The following is a 13,946-nucleotide window of genomic DNA, read 5'->3' as shown; positions in this document are numbered from 1 at the left end:
CATCTAAACAAAACAGGCAAACCAAACAACATAACAAAACATCACATCACTGACACAACATAAGGGTAGAGCGGGGCGATTTGAGTCTGTGGGTAAGTTGAGCCACCCCTTGTTTCAAGTCTTTTCTAGAGAGAAGCCCATTAAGTAATTGGTAACTACATTTAGGTTCTGTTAAAAACAGTTTAAAGTGATTTTTTTATGTTTAAGCACTTTCATTCTTGTCAGATAATTACAGACAAATCTAAAAAAATATATATATATGACATTATGCTTAAGCTTAAGGAAGTTATAATATGTAGCTATACTGTTTGTTACAATGATAGGAGTGGGATAATTTGAGTCAAAAGCCATGGGGCAAATTGAGCCAGTGGATCACCCCTTCTCATGATTATAAAGTATTGTTTTACTTTATTTCTATGTTATATTTCAGTACTATATTATCAGTTCTAAAAAGTGGCTCAACTTACCCCGCTCACCTCTAATAATTGGCTCAACTTACCCCACTCTCCAAAAATGGGCAAAACAGCTTTGTTTGTAACAACTCAACCCCCCTAAAACACACGCACACACAAAAAGAAAAGTCATTGAGATCCAAAAATGTTCACTATTAATGTGTGTGATGGATGAGATTGAGGGGGAAAAAGAGCTATTTTGAGTGAAGGAGTAGAAGTTAGTAAACAAGCTTATCATCCTGGCCAGAAGGTGTCAGCATAACATCCTAAATTAATGGGGCTAATAAATGTAATCAAATGTAAGCAATGTTTGCTTAAACGTAAGCGAAAAGCCTGACCATTTAATTGGCTCTTTAGAACATTTTGAAGGATAGCTAAGGAGATTTACTTCAAAATTGAACTAAACACGCACACGCACAAAAACAAAGTAGCATAAATATATTTACGGAAAAAATATCAGGAATCATATTCCTGCCTGTTCAGGAAAAAATGTATTAAAAAAGTAAATGACACAAAAAACTGTGTTGAAACAAAAACAGTTCTGAGTCTGTTTTATTCCTGTGTTTCTTGAACTGGAGTTTTAAAGCTTAAACCTTCTTTGACAGCAAGATCTGCTGATACTGCATTTTCCTTTGTACGAGGATCCACCTCTTCTGTCCACTGCTGAAAATCAGTCTCATCATCTCTAGACATGTTACCTGTAGCACGCAGAGTCTCCACCCTCTGAGTCCCTCTGGGACGGCTAGAAAAGTTCTGTGGGAGATCCATGCTTACATCCTCCTGTTTATTTTGTGGGTAATAAGCATCTCCTGCCCTAAAGCCCTGGTCACCTTGGGTTCCTGCTTGATTTACTCGGTTTTTGTTGTCTTGTAGCGGCTGTGAAGCATCGCCTCCCCATGCAGGAGGCGTCTGGTCCCTTCGCCAACCAAAAATTGCTTGAACGCCATACATGAACACCTGAGAGAAGAAAAGAGGACTTAGTATGATAACAAACAAGAGATCCTATAACATGTTTTCTACAGAGATGGTTAGTGCAATGATGAGCAGCACAGGTAACTGGAGAGTGATTAGATCCTTCAGCAGAGCTCTAAAGAACTCATTGATCCTTTGCCCAATTTGCTTTAGGTTATCCATGATGAAACTGGATACGGGGACTGTGGGAGCATGGAATAAAACTCCCATTAAAATATAAATGCATTTCATCTCTGATTACAGCTCTGATAACAGCTTTGGAAACAATCATTTACCAGAAAAAAAATGATGGACCTCTAGTATCTTGTCAAGTTTCTTTGCTTCACCTCATTGCCATCTGTTCAAAACGCTTTAGCAAAAACATCATGGACAGTCAACAGCACAAGAAAAATTACCTTAGAAAGATGGGACCAGTTCCAGATCAAGCTAATAAAAAAGCAAACAGCAAACATACTCCAGAACAGGACAAACCAGGAGACCACAGACCAGAGCTCAGTGTGGATCAAAGAAACCTGTAGAACAAAATACAGCCCATATTATATTTATCAATACTAATCTAAACAAATATGTTTGTCTTTGAAAGTTTTTACAAGAACTCACCCTCAGGGTGGTATTAGCATCTACACAAAATGTGTCTTCAAAACGCCACTTCCAGGCTTCGTGGTCGCGGATTTTAATTCTGACCAGAATCTGACTGAGAGCCTCATCCATGGCTTCAGCAGACCAGTCGTTCTCTTCATTCAAAAACTTCTGGATCTCCAACAGAGATTGCTTGGACAGCTTCACCTCAGCGTCATAATGCATGGATGTCTGTCCATCAATAGGCTAAAGATTTTAAATAGGAAATGTTGTAAAACCTTAACCAGTGTAGATTAATATTGATTTAGCTCCCTGGTAAAACACAGTCACATACCAGGCCAAGTTCTGAAGTTTCTTTAAGGAACCTGGAAAGGAATCGCTTGAATACTGGCTTTATAGAGGTGGAGTTCCCATTCTTTTTCTGTTCATCAAACTAAAAAAAAACAGAGATAGCAGCAAGAATATGAATTTTCAAATATTCAAAGTACTTCAACAATACCAAGATAATTCCATTGTTCTATGTCCAAAAACATGACAGTGTCATTTTTGTTATAGAGGCCTACTAAACAAAGGTGTATTTCCATATTTTTCACCTCTTTTTGCAAACTCTCTAGTTTACTGGTGCACTCAGACACATCAGGACACTGTTGCGCTTCACAAGATTCTGAGCTGAATTCCCTCCTCTTGGTTGGCATGTTTGGGTAACTGGCAGACTGTAAAACATTAAAGAAATGTTAAAATATGATGTAGACTTGTGTTTCCTGCAAAAATGGCAGTGCTTTCAAGGCCTTGTTTGATAAAAACAAACAAAAAGTAATCACACTTTGTTGACGTCAGAATAGTGACAGTTTAGTGAGGTGGAAAGATGTGTACTTGGCACAATGTGAACTGAACAGTACAAAAGAAATGGGTTAACTGAGTTAAGGTGCGGTTCCATTTTTTATTGTTGTTCTACAAATTTCAATAGGGATCCAAAAGATTTCCGCACAGAGACTTTGAAATGGATTCAGGTTGGTCAGGTGAATTTGTTGCGTTGACTAGCAGTTCACAAGTTCACGCTTACATATAATTAGCCGGAGTATAGTAATGCATATTTGGTGTGCTGTCCAGTGAAGGGCTCCAAGCTCGGGAGTGGCCCGAGTACCCCCTGAATGGGAGTAGTGAGAACTCAGATGGGGTGGTGGAGGAGGAGAGGAGATGGGGTGGTGGAGGGATACTGATAAACCATCAAGTGAATAGAGGCGAGTCAGCTGCATAAACCTATGGCGTTGATTCACTTGAGTGGGCTCCTCTTGTGATGGTTAGGCTAAGTATCTGACTCGCTCCTCCCGAACCTTGTTAATGAAACATCAAGTGAATACATTATGGAAGCCCATTTGCACCACTGAATATATATATATATATATATATATATATATATATATATATATATATATATATATATATAAAGGTTAGGACTTTTTTTTTCTTAGAATTTAAAGATATAAACTCAACTGCGAGTTATAACTCGACTTATCTCGCAATTCCAAGTTTTTCTCACAATTCTGACTTTTTCTCAGAATTGCATGATATAAACTCACAATTGCGAGTTATAAAGTCAAAATTAGGAGATATAAACTTGCAATTCTGAATTTCTTCTAACAAATTAATGTTTGTATCTCACAATTGTGACTTTTTATCTCGCAATTGTGAAATTTTCTCACAATTCTGACTTTTTTTTTATTAGAATTGCGTGATACAAACTTGCAATTCTGACTTTGTATTAGAGTTGCGTGATACAAACAATTCTTACTTTTTTTCTAACAAATGCGAGTTTGTATCTTCCAATTGTGACTTTTTATCTCGCAATTGGTTTTCTCACAATTCTGACTTTTTTCTTTAAAGGAGAACTCCGGTGTGATTTTGACCATTGAGAACTCAGAAAAAGCACCGGTAGTTTATTTACAAGTAGATTTATACAGACAGTAACTGCAAGAAGTTTAGCGGCCGCCGCCATCTTAAATTTAGTCACGATAAGTCGAGTGTCGAGCACGAAGGAAACTACAACCTGATAAGTTGATAACCTGATAAATTCCTTGGTGCTCGACACTCGACTTATCATGACTAAATTTAAGATGGCGGCGGCCGCTAAACTTCTTGCAGTTACTGTCTGTATAAATCTTCTCGTAAATAAACTACCGGTGCTTTTTCTGAGTTCTCAATGTCTTGTTTTAAATGTCAGGGCCCTTGGAAGTCTACCAATGAAGTGTGGAGCTACTTTGTGCCTCGTAAATGGCGTAAAACAGTGATTTATTTACATGGCTTCTTCGATGCCCTGTTGACTCTCATTGACAACCTGTTGTGAGCATCGGATAACTGACCCCAGATTTCGGACAGCAGTGGACAAGACAAGATGAGATATGCAAGGTACGTTTACACTCGTTATCATGATTCAATACACTTTAGGTCAAAATCACACCGGAGTTCTCCTTTAAATTGTGTGATACAAACTCGCAATTCTGACTTCTTTCTAGCAAATGCGAGTTTGTATCTTGCAATTGTGACTTTTTATCTCGTAATTCCAAGTTTTTCTCACAATTCTGACTTTTTCCTCAGAATTGCGTGATACAAACTCGCAATTGCGAGTTAAAGTCAGAACTGCATGATATGAACTCGCAATTGCAAGTTATAAAGTCAGAATTTAGAGATTTGCCCCCGGTTTCACAGACAAGGCTTAAGCCTAGTCCTAAGCCTAAACAAAAAAAAAAAAAAAACATGTCAGTATAAACACGTTGCCCTCCAAATCGTTTACATTTAATGGCATTCATCTATTTATCTACAGTATCTATCTATAACACAAATTATAGTGTCATTTCATTACAAACAACAATATTTTAAATGCCAACCATATAGTCTCACATAGCCACCCTTCAGTCTGGCAGCAGAAGGTCTGGGAACCTTGGCTACTTTGAATGGCCAAGGAAAGCCTGAGAGTCCATATGACTGAAAGGTAAAGTAACCAATCACATTTCGTTTTGTGCCAGGTCATGTGGAAACGTCCCCACAATAAGAGCGGTGAGGCCATGCTTTGTTTCCATGTGGTACGTTAAAGAACACGACACACACGCCTCCCAGAAATCCTGTATAAACCATTCAATCAGGTGATGACTCCAAAACTCCTGTTGTGTTTCAAATTGTGTGTGCCATGTGCATCAGAAGTTCAGTTAACGGTCTATGGGCGTGGCGCCCGAGACTGAGACTACCAAGCAAACAACAGTCTAAAATGAAACTGAATGTAAACCTCTTTGTGCCATTGTGTGCTCACGTACCTCTCATTCGACAGGAATCGTTGCATGTAACATCTGGTTGCAAAACTTGCAGCACCCTTTATATACCTCCATATATATATGGATCCATCCATTTATCCTTCACATATGCAAAAACATGTCTGGAAAAACCCCACAGCATGGCAATGCTCATGCAGTACGGCACAACCTACATATTGTAGGTAGTCAGATACCTTTTGTATGTTTAGTTGTCTACTTTATTTTGATGATAGCAAGATAATTTAGCAATGCTAGAACTGACAGGCTCTTGTCAGTGAAAAGATATATGTCAGACATTCAAACAGTAAAGGGTCTATTTTTATTTGTGTACCTAAAAAATAACAATGAAACATACTTTTGTAAAATGAAGAAAACAAACAAAATGCGACTTTTTTTTTACCACCCTGGTCTCTGTGAATTCTTGAAATGAAGTAAAAACTGTCAGATGGTTTAAAAGTGCTTTTACCTCAGAGGGTTTTCTCATGCGCTTTGTCGTTGGGTCGTAGTTGAGCATGTCAAATGGATCGATCCATACATCATCCTCATCCTGGTGGATTTTTGCATGTGCAATAAGAAACAGGCTACAAAAAATATGCAAACTCCAGAATCCATGCAACGAACAGTTTGGCGCCATCATAATCTCCACTGGAACAGACAACAATGAGAAAACTCAAACTTAAAAATACTGATTAATTGTTATAAATTGTGTATATAAAGTTCAGGCTTTTTTTACATCTTAAAATGTAGTAAATGCATCTATCAGCCGCCTAGATGTTACCATGTTACACACTGATGGCTGAATAATGAAAACAAAGGCCAAACGTTTACTTACATGTTGCAAGACACCTGTGATACTCCCACTCAGAAAAGCACACCTGCGTTCATCATAACCGTAATTCAAAAACTCAAATATGGATTCATCGCCCCCCAGCGGACAGTGATATATCAGAAATTCAACCTAGACTCCTGAACAAGATCAAATGTATTTAAATACACCATGGTTTAATCAGAGAGTACATATGTTAGATGTAGCATATCTAACATACTTGTTTTTTCTAAGGATGCTTATTATTCATCCAGTGTTGCCTGTTTTCATTCACTCCTGGTAAGCATGATGATAATCAACCATAATGTATTGCTCTCTGATTTTGTAACTTTCATATCATGTTTTAAATGATTATACATTACATGTGAATATTCCCAATTATTCTTAACAATGAAATCTCTCTATAGAATATCTTATTGTTGTCACACTGTAATTAAAATGTAAATAAAATTCTACATGTCCGTATTATTAAGTTAAATCAAGTAAAATTGGATGGAAAACATACTTTGAATAAAATTAAATTACAAGTACTTTGGGTGGGTGTCAGTGGGGAAGAAAAAGATGCACAACCAACCGAAAGAACTGCAGCCTTGAGAGGCTTGTCAAGCAAAATCGTTTTAAGAATTTGGGTGAACTTCACAAGGAATGGACTGAGGCTGGGGTCAAGGCATCAAGAGCCACCACACACAGATATGTCAAGGAATTTGGTTACAGTTGTCGTATAACTCTTGTTAAGTCAGTCCTGAACCACAGACAACATCAGAGGCATCTTACCTGGGCTAAGGAGAAGAAGAAATGGTCCAAAGTCTTCTTTTCAGATGAGAGCAAGTTTTGTATTTTATTTGGAAACCAAGGTCCTAGAGTCTGGAGGAAGGGTGGAGAAGCTCATAGCCCAAGTTGCTTGAAGTCCAGTGTTAAGTTTCCACAGTCTGTGATGATTTGGGGTGCAATGTCATCTGCTGGTGTTGGTCCACTGTGTTTTTTGAAAACCAAAGTCACTGCACCTGTTTACCAAGACATTTTAGAGCACTTCATGCTTCCTTCTGCTGACCAGCTTTTTAAAAATGCTGATTTCATTTTCCATCAGGATTTGGCACCTGTTCACATTGCCAAAAGCACCAAAAGTTGGTTAAATGAACATGGTTTTGGTGTACTTGACTGGTCAGCAAACTTACCAGACATGAAACCCATAGAAAAAACCAAGGTAACACTTTATAATAACTATCCGTTATAACTAGTTAATAGACCATTAATAAACTGTTAGTTAATGAGTAATAAATGACTTGTTAAATAACAGTTAATAGTTTGTTAATTATTTATAACTGTGCCTTATAGATAGCCAATAGATAGCTTACAAGCTGTTAGTTAACAAGTTATAAATTACTTGTTAACTGTATTTTAATGATTTATAACTATACCTAATAAATTAGTAATAGATCATGAACAAGCTGTTAGTAAATTACTTACTAAAGACTTGTTAAGTATCATTTAATAGTTTATATATGTTATTGGGACGTTATTCTAAAGTTGCAACTATTCTTCATTTATTAACTGTTAGTAAATGAGGAATAGTTGCAACTTTAGAATAACGTCCCACTAACATACATAAGCTAATAACTAACACTTAACTAATACATTAACTCACACTTTACAGATCAGTTGTTCATAGTTAACCATCTACTAATACCAGTGACTTTGTACTTTGTAGAACAGCAAATGGATGGAACAAGTTCAAGCTACAGAAATTTGATGTGATATTTAAAATACACAATTTTTGTACCTCAACCTTGTTCCACCCATAGGCTTTTCTGAGGTTTGGGCACTTTTTGTGCTAAACATGAAAACAAAATAAATAAAAATCTAGCCATTGGCATTATTGATATGAAGATGTTTTATCACACCTTGGACCCTCTATACTGAGTGAACCAGCGGCGATCCATTTGCTGTTCTACCATGTTTCACTTTTATTAGTAGGTGGTTAAACTATGAACAACTGATCTGTAAAGTGTGAGTTAATGTATTAGTTAAGTGTTCGTTATTAGCTTATGTATATTAGTGGGACGTTATTCTAAAGTTGCAACTATTCCTCATTTACTAACAGTTAATAAATGAAGAATAGTTACAACTTTAGAATAACGTCCCAATAACATATATAAACTATTAACTGATACTTAACAAGTCTTTAGTAAGTAATTTACTAACAGCTTGTTCATGATCTATTACTAATTTATTAGGTATAGTTATAAATCATTAAAATACAGTTAACAAGTCATTTATAACTTGTTAACTAACAGCTTGTAAGTTATCTATTGGCTATCTATAAGGCACAGTTATAAATAATTAACAAACTATTAGCTGTTAAATCATCAGAGTTTGTTTTTTGTTGTCTGTTTGTAATTACAAATGCAAATATTAACCAGGAAGATGATGACTGGGTCGATCCATATGACATGCTCAACTACGACCCAACGACAAAGCGCATGAAAAAACCAGCAATGGTAAAACACTGTTAAATCATCAGGGTTTGTTTTTTGTTGTCTGTTTGTAATTACAAATGCAAATATTAACCAGAATGATGATGACTGGGTGGATCCATATGACACGCTCAACTACGACCCAACGACAAAGGACATGAGAAAACCAGCAATGGTAAAACACTGTTAAATCATCAGTTTTTTGTTGTTGTTGTTGTTGTCTGTTTGTAATTACAAATGCAAATATCAACCAGAATGATGATGACTTGGTCGATCCATATGACATGCTCAACTACGACCCAACGACAAAACACATGAAAAAACCAACAATGGTAAAACACTGTTAAATCATCAGTTTTTTTTTTGTTGTTGTTGTTGTTGTCTGTTTGTAATTACAAATGCAAATATCAACCAGAATGATGATGACTTGGTCGATCCATATGACATGCTCAACTACGACCCAACGACAAAACACATGAAAAAACCAACAATGGTAAAACACTGTTAAATCATCAGTTTTTTTTTTGTTGTTGTTGTCTGTTTGTAATTACAAATGCAAATATCAACCAGAATGATGATGACTTGGTCGATCCATATGACATGCTCAACTACGACCCAACGACAAAACACATGAAAAAACCAACAATGGTAAAACACTGTTAAATCATCAGTTTTTTTGTTGTTGTTGTTGTCTGTTTGTAATTACAAATGCAAATATCAACCAGAATGATGATGACTTGGTCGATCCATATGACATGCTCAACTACGACCCAACGACAAAGCACATGAAAAAAACAACAATGGTAAAACACTGTTAAATCATCAGAGTTAGTTTTTTGTTGTCTGTTTGTAATTACAAATGCAAATATCTATTTGAAATTATTGCAATGAAATTATACTTCCTGTTTGCTGTGCTGCAGAGTGATTTGTGTCTGTAGCTCCCTGGAGCTTCATTTAATCTCTGTTGTTTAAATTGATCAAATATAGCTTAACTCCCAAAAAATGTCTAATATTATCCACCAAACTAACCGACTGATCTGATCGTGTGGATACTCATGTCAATATTGGAAAACCTGGTCTATCCTGATAAATTGAGTTACTCTCGAACAAACCACAAAACATGCAGAATGTAAAAGTCTTCAGGGATAGACAGCATCATCGGCCTCAAAGTCAACAGCAAAAAGGCACTAATGAACTTCAGTTCTGAAGATGTTAATGATAGCTCTCTATAAGCAGTAGACTAGTTTGTCTACCTTGGCAGCAAAATTATAGTCAATGGTGGCTGCTTGAAAGACGTTAACAGTATGATTAGAAAAAGCAAACCAAACATATGTTATGGTCAAACCCATATCGTGGTCCAACATATTAATTACAAAACACCAAGATCAAGATTTTATATTGTGCACAAACATACACTTGTTCAGCTCTTAATGTCGGAAGACTATTACTGCCATCAAGAGTAAGTTTGATGTCTTCCAAACTGAATGCCTCCAGTACTTATTGAAGATCTTTTGGCCCAATACCATCACCAACGGTCATCTCCTGAGCATCTCAGAAGCCATATAGCTGTGCTGCTGGAGATGCTCAGTTATGTCTGCAGAAAGACGCCCAATGCTTTTCTCAGGACAGCACTCCACTAGACAGCACAAGGACAAAATCTAGACAAAATAAGAGACAGCTAAATGTAAGCAAAACCCCTGCAACTTTAATTGGCTCTTTAAAATCTTAATGGGGACATCAGATGGCCATTTTATTTGGTTAAAATACCTCAGTGGTCGTGTAAAGCAACACTCTTTTTACCTTGTCAAAAACAGCTCTGTTCACAGCTACCCATTTTGGTGCATGTGTCTTTAAATGATAATGAGCTACCATCAATAACAAAACTCATCTACTGCCTCCTCAGTGGCTCTGATATTGGGGGAAAGTAGACTCTTGCATCTGTATTTACACCACAAGCTTGAGTTTTGTGTCTCAAATACCATTAAACTATGGTAGGTGTAGCAAAAACATGGTTCATTTGTGGTTATCATCGTTTAACTATAGTTATACTACAGAGCTGTTGAATGCTTGAATGTTCTAAGGTGTGCAATTATTTTCAGGGAAACACATGGTGAATGTAGTTCCAGGCAGCTGTAGTTCTTAAAGCAGCAAAATAACCAAAACCCACAACAACACTGGCCAAACAAATAAATACAGTAAACAATATGATAAAAAAAAGGCAGATTATTTTCATGTTTTTGCCACAAAATTATGTTTTATTATGTACTACAACATGCAGATTTTGAATGCTTTTTATTATGAAGGGAAAACAAAATCCAAACCCACGTGGCCCTGTGTGAAAAAGTGTTTGCCCCCGAAACGTAATAACTGGTTTGGCCACCTTTAGCAGAAACAACTGCAATCAAGCGTTTGCTATAAGCTGCAATGAGTCTGTTACAGCGCCGTGCAGGAATTTTGGCCCTCTCATCTTGGCAGAATTGTTGAAATTCAGCCACATTGGAGGGTTTTCGAGCATGAACCGCCTTTTTAAGGTCATGCCACAGCATCTCAATAGGATTCAGGTCAGGACTTTGACTAGGCCACTCCAAAGTCTTCTTTTTGTTTTTCTTCAGCCATTCAGAGTTGTGTTTTGGATCATTGTCCTGCTGCAGAACCCAAGTTCGCTTCAGCTTGAGGTCACAAACAGATGGCCGGACATTGTCCTTCAGAATTTTTTGGTAGACAGCAGAATTCATGGTTCCATTTATCACAGCAAGTCTTCCAGGTCCAGAAGCAGCAAGACAGCCCCAGACCATCACACTACCACCACCATATTTTACTGTTGGTATGATGGTCTTTTTCTGAAATGCTGCTACTTTTACGCCAGATGTAAAGGGACACACACCTTCCAAAAAGTTCAACTTTTGTCTCATCAGTCCACAGAGTATTTTCCCAAAAATCTTGGGGATCATCAAGATGTTTTTTGGGAAAACTAAGACTAGCCTTTATGTTCTTTTTGCTCAGCAGCGGTTTTCGTCTTGGAACTCTGCCATGCAGGCCATTTCTGCCCAGTCTCTTACTTATGGTGGAGTCATGAACACTGACCTTAACTGAGACAAGAGAGGCCTGCAGTTCTTTAGATGTTGTTGTGGGGTCTTTTGTGACCTCTTGGATGAGTCATCGCTGCGCTCTTGGGGTAATATTGGTCGCCATTTGTGGATAATGGCTCTCATTGTGGTTCGCTGGAGTCCCAAAGCTTTAGAAATGGCTTCATAACCTTTTCCAGACTGACAGATCTCATTTACTTTCTTTCTCATTTGTTCCTGAATTTCTTTGGATCTCAACATGATGTGTAGCTTTTGAGGATCTTTTGGTCTACTTCACTTTGTCAGGCAGGTCCTATTTAAGTGATTGACTGCGAACAGGTGTGGCAGTAATCAGGCCTGGGTGTGGCTAGAGCAGTGGTTTCGAAACTTTTTTGAAGGGGGCCAACACTTTTTCACACAACTGTAAATCCAAGTTTCATTTTTATAATATTGTCCCTTGAGAAGAAATACTAAAATGGTTGCTGAAATGTGAGGGGTGTGCTCACTTTTGCGAGATACTGTATGTATTACATGGATACAGTCCATATGTGATTACTGTATTGTGTTGTCTAGTGATTTTATTAGGGGTATTATCACAACCTTGAGAACACTGACTGTATACTCCTTCATGAGGATTTCATAGTCTTCAATAAAAGGGTTAATTCACCCCAAAATTAAAGTTTTGTCCCCATTTACTCACCCTCAAGTTGTTGTGGGTGAGTAAACTCACCGGCTGCGAGCAGCTTGATCTCCTTTGGCAGGTCTGAAGCGGACGTTATCATTGATGGCTCCATGTCCCTGACAGCTTCAGATGCTGAAGAGTGGGCATGTTCTGGCCAGGACCCCAACACAGTCCTTCTGAAGGACGCTAACAAGATCGCCTTCCTCGACACCCCAGTCTTTCCCAAGAAACTGCTTGGGCCTGCCTGTAAATGGATTTGCTGAGCAGTTTATGTCAGCACAAAAGTCATCACAGGCAATGTGTCACTTCCTGCCAAAGCGCCCCAGTTTGGCGACTGGTACATGTCACCAGAAGGCTCCTTTCTTCCACCAGCCTGTGAAAACTGTGCCACCCCCAGCCCAGTCCCAGCTTAAATTTGAGCCTAGGCTTCAGCATTGACCTCAGACAGCTAGATGCTACACGTTTCCTAAGTGTCAAGGTCCTCGCCCCAGAGTAGTGATGGACCCTGAACCTCAAGCTGTCCTGATCCCAAAGCTGAGGCTGGACTACCCTCAAAGAAGCTTCGCACTCACTCTCCATTCCCAGCTCTAGGCAAAGGAAACTCTGTTCAGGCTGGGCCCGTCCTTCTCACTTAGCACATGCCCTAGCAGACTACCGCTGTGATAGCGGATAGACATACTCAAAAGACCACTTCTTCTCTTCCCACTACCACGTGTCGACTTACGGCCCCTGTTGCTTAAGACCACCCTACTTCTGGAATTAGCGTTGGTCAAGCGAGTGGTCAATGCTTCATGCCTTGAGTTTGGAACTAACGACTTTAGAGTCATGCTTAAACCAATGCAGAGCCTATGTGCCTAAGTTATCACTTTTATATCTTTTCCTAACTCAAGAGGATGAGCAGGGTCTGAACCTACTCTGCTGGTTCGGGCTCTTAGAGTTTATATAGAGTGCTGTAGCCACTGCCAGCATTCAGAGCAGCTCTTTGTTTGCTTCATAGGCCACTCTAAACGGCTGCCAGTCATGAAGCAGAGACTATCATGCTGGATAGTTGACGCTGTAGCCCTGCCTTATGCCTCCGTGGACTTGCAGTATCCTATTGAAGTGAGGGCCCATTCTACCAAAAGAATGGCCTCCTCCTGGTCTTGGTCCAGCTGAGTTTCTATTGGTGATATCTTTACTGCTGCCAGCTGGTCTTCGCTGTCTACCATTGCCAGATTTTATAACTTGGACATCCCTGCCCTTCAGGGACAGATTTTGTCATCTTACTTTACCTTATCTCCTCTGTGAATGGAGAGAGTCTTGTTATGCGGACCCCAGCCTGGTGGCTTAGATTTCATAATTGGCTCGGGTTTCTTAGGAAACCTTATTACAGGTGATCCAGGGCTGGGCTCGCAGGGTGGCTTTGTTCGGCACTTGCTTATAGCACGGCATTATTGGATGCATTCCCAATATGCATAGCAACACAATGGGAACGACCGTATGATAGGGAACAGTACAGTTATTAACGTAACCTCCGTTTGCTGAGATAAGGGAATGAGCGTTGCATAACCTGCAATGCTATAAGGCTGCAAGTGAGTCGATGACTGTTGCT

The 13,946-nt window shown here is 38.6% G+C and overlaps 1 protein-coding gene across 1 annotated transcript; it reads right to left on the bottom strand.

Annotated features, from left to right (window-relative positions):
- Positions 1 to 1,004: 1,004 nt before the first annotated feature.
- On the bottom strand, positions 1,005 to 13,563 carry LOC141338118 (chloride channel CLIC-like protein 1). The gene is made up of 8 exons (XM_073843678.1): positions 13,474 to 13,563; positions 12,404 to 12,599; positions 5,775 to 5,953; positions 2,597 to 2,716; positions 2,338 to 2,436; positions 2,019 to 2,249; positions 1,820 to 1,954; positions 1,005 to 1,409 (listed from the first exon to the last, which is right to left on the bottom strand). The coding sequence occupies exons 1-8, from the start codon at positions 13,561 to 13,563 to the stop codon at positions 1,005 to 1,007; spliced, it is 1,455 nt and encodes a 484-aa protein (XP_073699779.1).
- Positions 13,564 to 13,946: the final 383 nt, after the last annotated feature.

Source organism: Garra rufa, chromosome 7 (genome assembly GCF_049309525.1).
Source record: "Garra rufa chromosome 7, GarRuf1.0, whole genome shotgun sequence".
Lineage (NCBI taxonomy): Eukaryota > Metazoa > Chordata > Actinopteri > Cypriniformes > Cyprinidae > Garra > Garra rufa.
This window is presented reverse-complemented; position numbering and strand designations above follow the sequence as displayed.

What these genes read in the sequence shown, in the direction of transcription:
- LOC141338118 (XM_073843678.1), bottom strand. Translation starts at nt 13,563, where the DNA reads ATGGTAGACAGCGAAGACCAGCTGGCAGCAGTAAAGATATCACCAATA. An exon ending in AGGAGGAGGCCATTCTTTTG is followed by an intron (nt 12,600 to 13,473) that starts GTAGAATGGGCC and finishes ATCCATTTACAG; the next exon opens with GCAGGCCCAAGCAGTTTCTT. An exon ending in ACTGGTCCCATCTTTCTAAG is followed by an intron (nt 1,410 to 1,819) that starts GTAATTTTTCTT and finishes TTCTTCTCTCAG; the next exon opens with GTGTTCATGTATGGCGTTCA.